Source organism: Delphinapterus leucas, chromosome X (assembly GCF_059928025.1).
Source record: "Delphinapterus leucas isolate spDelLeu-1000000601 "Yukka" chromosome X, BTC_Dleu_Yukka2, whole genome shotgun sequence".
NCBI lineage: Eukaryota > Metazoa > Chordata > Mammalia > Artiodactyla > Monodontidae > Delphinapterus > Delphinapterus leucas.
The window spans coordinates 26,222,765-26,229,044 of record NC_143150.1 but is presented as its reverse complement, the minus strand read 5'-3'; the positions used below and the strand labels follow the sequence as shown (position 1 = coordinate 26,229,044).

The following is a 6,280-nucleotide window of genomic DNA, read 5'->3' as shown; positions in this document are numbered from 1 at the left end:
TTTTTCACTTGAGGTAAATGAGGTATAGATGCTTCTTTTCAGAATAATTCAAACCAATCCCATTATGCTTTTCTTTTTTAATTAACTTATAAGTTCAATTGCCTGGGTACAGTCTGTACCTAGGAACAAACCATCATATTTCCTTTTTTCCCTTCACTCTTCAGAGACTCTTACTATATGATTTGGATTTGAAGTGGTAGGAATTTCCAGCTAGGAGATGGGAGGAGGGTGGTTGAGGAATTGATCTTCTGCTAGATTTTGGAGGTTCCTACAGTGACATTTGAGCAATATATCAGAAAGTAGGAAACTGTGATTTCAGTACATATCATATCACTATATTGGGCTGCTCATTTACACAGTTCATCAGCCTTCATTAGATTTTCCTCTGTGCATCACCCCCAGCACCACCACCACACCCAATCCCTTGATCTTATAGGCATGCTTCACACGTTAGAGGTCTGGAATATTTGCAATCTGGACCTTCTCCTATTAAATTGGTAAGTTGAAAATATCCCAAGAAAACATTATTTTCCGTAGCTATATGTATATGGATTTCCATTCTTTTTAGGTGGCTGCAAAATTCGGATTCAGGGGGACTGGACCAGAGAGCGCCACTTTGAAATCCCTGATGAGGAACGCTGTCTGGAGTTCCTCTCAGAGGTCCTTGCTGCTCAGGAAGGTAACTCAAGCCTCAGCAGTTTTCTTTCTACTACTTGCATGGGACATGCTGTACAGAGGCAAGTGGCCATTAGCAAAGTACCTCACCCCTAGAGCCTTGATAGGCGATTTTTTTTTTCTTCAGGAATGGCCCCAGGGATAGGTTAGGGAATAAGTCTATTCAGCTTTAAGGACACTGAGTCAATTTCCAGAATCTTCAGTTTCATTCCTTGGACAGCTTACTGCAGACTGTAATCCTCCTCTGGTCCCAGATGATCCCAGAGCTGCCCTCATTTTCTTAGTCTCTTCCATTGTATTCAAGAATGGCGCTGGCCCCTGCACTTGAGTGCTGAGTGAATGGCCTTTGGTTATGGTATATTCCATTCAATGGAATAGTCATTCCATTCTGACTATGACCCTTATCTCTCCAGCGCAGTCACAACTTCTTGTTCCAGAGCAAAAGGACTCATCCAGCTGGTACCAGAAATTAGACACTGAGGACAACTCTTCTGTTTTTTCAGGTACTGAAAAGATTCTTTTTTTCCCTGGTTGCTATGATTATTGCAGAGTCAATAGATTTTATCTGGGCAGATAAGATAATGTGGATTAATGTCAGTGTCAGATACCTTCTCCTATGGAGTGGTTTTATCAAGTCCGTACCCACTGACTCATGTTCGCTCCTGATCCTTTCTGTGGCACATTAGCTCTTTCAGTGCCAGCTTAGCAGAGGGGTAAAAAGTGCAGGCTCTGGAGCCAGACTACCTGGGTTTGAATCCCCGTTCTCTGACTTACTAGTTACATGACCTTGGTCCAATTACTTTGACAACTCTGAGCTTCTGTTTCTTTTTCTGTAACATAGGAAGATTTTTAATAGCACCTACCTCATGAGGTCTTTGTGACAATTAAGTGAGATAATGATATAGCTCCTTACTATCAACCAGGCGTTGTGCTAAAAGTCTTCTATAAAGACTAGCTCTTATTATTCACGTTCTAAGTTAACGTAACTTACTGTCATTCTAGTTAATATGTCAGTGCTTCAGGGACAGATGTGCTTCTTCCCCCAATCTACGTTATCACTACTCTTATACCTTTCTGTTTGGTAACGCCACTGAGCAAATAGTGATCAAACCAAAACCGCTGATCAAAGCAAAGTCCTATCAATCCTGGATAAGTTGGATGTTATCTCTCCCCCCTTCCACTCTGGGTTCTGTGTCCTTCAGGGCTTCTTGGATTTGAGGATAATTTTTCATCTTTGAATTTGGACAAGAAAATAAATTTGCAGAATCAGCCTACAGGGGTTCATCGGGAACCGCCACCCCGACCGTCTTCAGTGAATAGAATGTAAGTCCTATGTTGAAACAGATTTCCCACGTGTGAGACACACATGGGAATTGTTTAAGGCAATCTCACTTTTGAATTCCTCATTTATTTGCTAGGCTTCCACGTGAAAAGGAAGCTTCTAACAAGGAACAGCCCAAAGTGACCAATACCATGCGGAAGCTCTTTGTACCAAACACCCAGTCTGGGCAGCGGGAGGGTCTCATCAAACACATCCTGGCAAAGCGAGAGAAAGAATATGTCAACATTCAGACTTTCAGGTTAGTCTCTCTTCTACTTACTGAGGCTAAACGTTAGTACATATAGGAAAAAATGGTCTTTGGGTATTTAAGGTATTAGTTTAATTAGCTTAATTCAGAATAAAAGCATAAAGAAAAGAATGGTGAGCTGATTCAAGCCCCTGTCTTTATGCTGGTCAATAACATACGTATCCAAAATAATGCAAGTGCTACAATTTCCCTTGGATTTTCTAATTACTAATGATACCACCTCTACTAACCTTTCTATCCACTCTTAGAGAACCAAGTCAAGCTCACAAGTACTAGAGAATTGTCTCCTAGTACATTCCATAAGCAAGTGTGTTTATCTGTCTGACCTGCTGAATTTCTTCTTGCCAATATTGGAAAATTAAGTCCGCCATTGCCACTAGACTTTAATTTACCTACTTTGGGAAGTTAACTGAAGGAAGTTTCACCCAAGCATCTTGATTGGGAGGTCTATCTTCGATTCTTTCCTCTATTATATTTTTCATTTCATCTTGGTGATATCCTCTTTTCTGGACTCACTACGTGTGGTGTGTGTCGTGTATCCCGATGTTCAAAGCAGCAACGCTTTTCTTTGTTATTTTCGAACAGCATGTACCCTTTTAGTCCAAGATTCCAGTCCCATCTGCTATCCCATTATGCCTCATTTATTCTAATTCAGTCATGACTATATCCCTATGCTGAAACCTCCAGATCTTCAGATTTCCCGTGATGCTTATATTTGTATGTAAACAGTTAAGACAGTCATGAGCTTTCCCTTCTGCTTTCCCCCTTAATACTATATCTGTCTCAACAGAATTTCCTACACAGATGTCCTTGTAATCCTTCGGGAAGTGAGTTTTTGGATTTAACTACAACTCCTTATGGAATAGTTATCCATGTTAGACATCCTTATAGCATGAAGATACCTCTTTCCCATCCACAAGCTCTCCCTTCAAATATGAGTTTGGATGGAATGTAATAGAAAGGAAATGTGGTAGAGCAATTAAACTTGTGTTTTTTAAATAGAGACTTAGTTCCTTTCTGTAGGTTTACCTGATGTAAAATTTGGAGAGAATAAGCCCACTGCCTTTGTCTTCTACAGGCAAGAGGGTTTGGTGTGTGTGTGTGGCAAAACAGTTTGAGAAATTATGTTGCTTATTGTGACCATCCACACTTGACCTTTGTTTTTAAATTATTTTTTGGTATCATGTATTAGATTCTTTGTTGGAACATGGAACGTGAATGGCCAGTCTCCAGATAGTGGGCTAGAACCTTGGCTGAACTGTGATCCGAATCCTCCTGATATCTACTGCATTGGGTAAAATGGCGTCTGGAAGTTCATTTTGGCTGTACGTTTGGTGTTAGTTTATGTGACATTTTGCTTTTTCCCCCCCACCATTTGTAAAAACCTACTGTAGACTATATGTGAGAGTTGACTTGTGGGTCAAATTTGTGAGATCATAAAGGAACAGATACCTAAATTGGTGTAAGGAAGCATCTAATCCTCTCAAAACCCATAGAAAACTATATACTTCATAGAAACTGAGATTTGAGGTTAATTCTAACAGTGACTATTTCTAGGATATATAAGCAAAGCTCTACTGTTATCCCTTATGGAGGTTTTTTTGTTTGTGTTTTGCATAGCCTGTGCATATACCTGTGGCGGGGAGTCTTTTGAAAAGAAAACTACTTGTCCTTACTGATCACCTGAGTCAATAGAGCAGTTCTCTAAAATTTATCTTTTCCGCATTGTTTCATCTAATGTCTCAGAAAATGGGACAGGAGGTAGTCAGAGATAATTATGGGATGTGTGTAGATCCGACATCCTCTTGTTTTCTCAGATTCTAAGAGCTGGACTTGAGCACAGAAGCCTTTTTCTACTTTGAATCTGTGAAGGAACAAGAGTGGTCCTTGGCTGTGGAGAGGGGTTTGCATTCCAAAGCCAAGTATAAGAAAGTAAGCCGCATTGAATTATCTTTTTTAGTATACAACTAAATAGAACTCACTAGAAGTTACTCTGTTATCTATAGCTTGTTCCAAAAGAGTGGTTTAATTGAATTCTTCCCCATGTGTAATACTGGGATAGGGCAGACTAATCCTTTTTATTCCTATTTCCTAGAAAAAAAATTCCCTAAGTTTCCCGATCTTATAGTTTCATTGCTTAGGTAGTTTTTAGGAGAAAAGAAGAATTTTATTGTCCTCATAGCAGTAATTAACTCAAATAATGACACATAAGATAAGTGATTTTTGCAATGAGAGTTTAAGATTGAAATTGTTCGCTGACATGGTCAGAACTGGATGCTTTACAGAAAAGCAGTTTGAAGCATGTGGGTGCATAGGGCAAGCTTTGGAATTGGAGCAAGAACAGGAGTGTTGTGGAATTTCAATGAGCTCGAAACTTGGTTGTAAGTCAAGAATAGAGTTGACTTTAGCAAGGTGGCCCAATTTGTTGGTCTCTAGAAGGCACGTGGTAGAAGCTACCAGAAGAGTTATTTTAATTATGGGGCTACCATACCAAGCCCTTTAAAAGGAGTCATTTGTCTAAGTAATTTTCATCTGCATCTTCTAGCAGCTGATATAGGTGATAAGACTCCTGAAGATGTTATTCCTCTCATATAGACTAATACACATTTCAGACATATTTCTAGTTCACAGACTTAAAAGTAAAAAGGATTGTTATTTTATACATTTTAATTTCTTAGGAAATTGTAAATCAGAAACTAGGAAGAAGAGGCAAAAGGAACAAGCTGGGATAGAGGCTTTGTCATTATTATTCGAATTTTTAATGCTGCCTACTCACGGTAGGCTAAAAAGTGATTAAAATAATGAATCTAGAGCTGAGTGTACTCGTTGTCTCCAAAGACTTTTAACTCCTACTGGTCAGAGCCAGATTAAAGCTTTCCCAGAGAAATTTTGTTTTCTGTTTATGAGGCCCACTGGGAAATTAGAGGATTTGGATTCAGATTAGGGCATGGTTATATCTTCTTGGTGGAAAATTAGTTGTGGGAATTCGATATGTGGCAAAGAGTGGTATTAACATGAACCTCTTCTAATTCCCTGCAACACATAGGTTCAACTGGTCCGCCTCGTTGGGATGATGCTCCTGATATTTGCCAGAAAGGACCAGTGGCGATATATCCGTGATGTTGCTACAGAAACAGTTGGGACTGGAATCATGGGGAAGATGGTGAGTTACTTTGGAAATGAGCTCAATTATGATTTATGTCCATGTGAAGTTCAGGTGCTAGTTGCATCTTTGTACTAACTGTGGATAATTACTCTTGCTAACAGGGAAACAAAGGTGGGGTAGCTGTGAGATTTGTATTTCACAACACTACCTTTTGCGTTGTCAGTTCCCACTTGGCTGCCCACGTGGAGGACTTTGAGAGAAGGAATCAGGATTATAAGGACATCTGTGCACGAATGAGTTTTGTGGTCCCAAATCAGACCCTCCCACAGCTGAACATCATGAAACATGAGTGAGTGGTTAAGTCTTCCTTAGCCTTTGAATAGTGGAGGTGAGAAGAGACTAAACGTGGTGAGAAGCTATAGAAATGTGAAGAGTGAAGAGATTATTGTTTAGGGATTGGGGTCAGGAAGAAGGGGGCGGGTTTGAGGAATAGCAGATGCATTGAGTCAGAGGAATTAGATTTGCTATCAGAGGAAAGGTTAGTTCTGTTAGTGGGCATCTAGAGTAATGGTAGAGGGGGGTCTGTCAGTTGACATCAGTTTTTATTATTTTTTATTATAAAATAGAAATGTTCATTGTGAATGTAATAAAAGGTAAAAGTAAAAAATCCCTCATTTCTTACCTCTGCTCTCCCCAGCCATTCCCTCCTTCCGAAGAAAAACACTGTGGACAATTCAGTGTGTATCCTTCCAGATCTGTGCTGTCCATTATGACAGCCAGTAGCCATAGGTGGCTGTTGGGCACTTGAAAGTAGCTAGTCCAAATTGAGATGTGCTGTGAGCATATACACTGAATTTAGTAGGGAAAAAGTGTAAAATATCTCAACTTTTTAAGTATTGATTACATGTTG

The 6,280-nt window shown here is 39.7% G+C and overlaps 1 protein-coding gene across 1 annotated transcript; it reads left to right on the top strand.

Annotated features, from left to right (window-relative positions):
* The first annotated feature begins 1,014 nt into the window (after nt 1–1,014).
* Nucleotides 1,015–5,740, top strand: LOC111168245 (inositol polyphosphate 5-phosphatase OCRL-like). Its single transcript, XM_089904104.1, has 6 exons — nt 1,015–1,178; nt 1,878–1,998; nt 2,094–2,255; nt 3,457–4,196; nt 5,311–5,427; nt 5,532–5,740. Exons 1-4 carry the CDS (start codon nt 1,028–1,030, stop codon nt 3,560–3,562), a joined length of 540 nt encoding a protein of 179 aa, XP_089760230.1. The 5' UTR covers nt 1,015–1,027; the 3' UTR covers nt 3,563–4,196; nt 5,311–5,427; nt 5,532–5,740.
* The last annotated feature ends 540 nt before the right edge of the window (nt 5,741–6,280 follow it).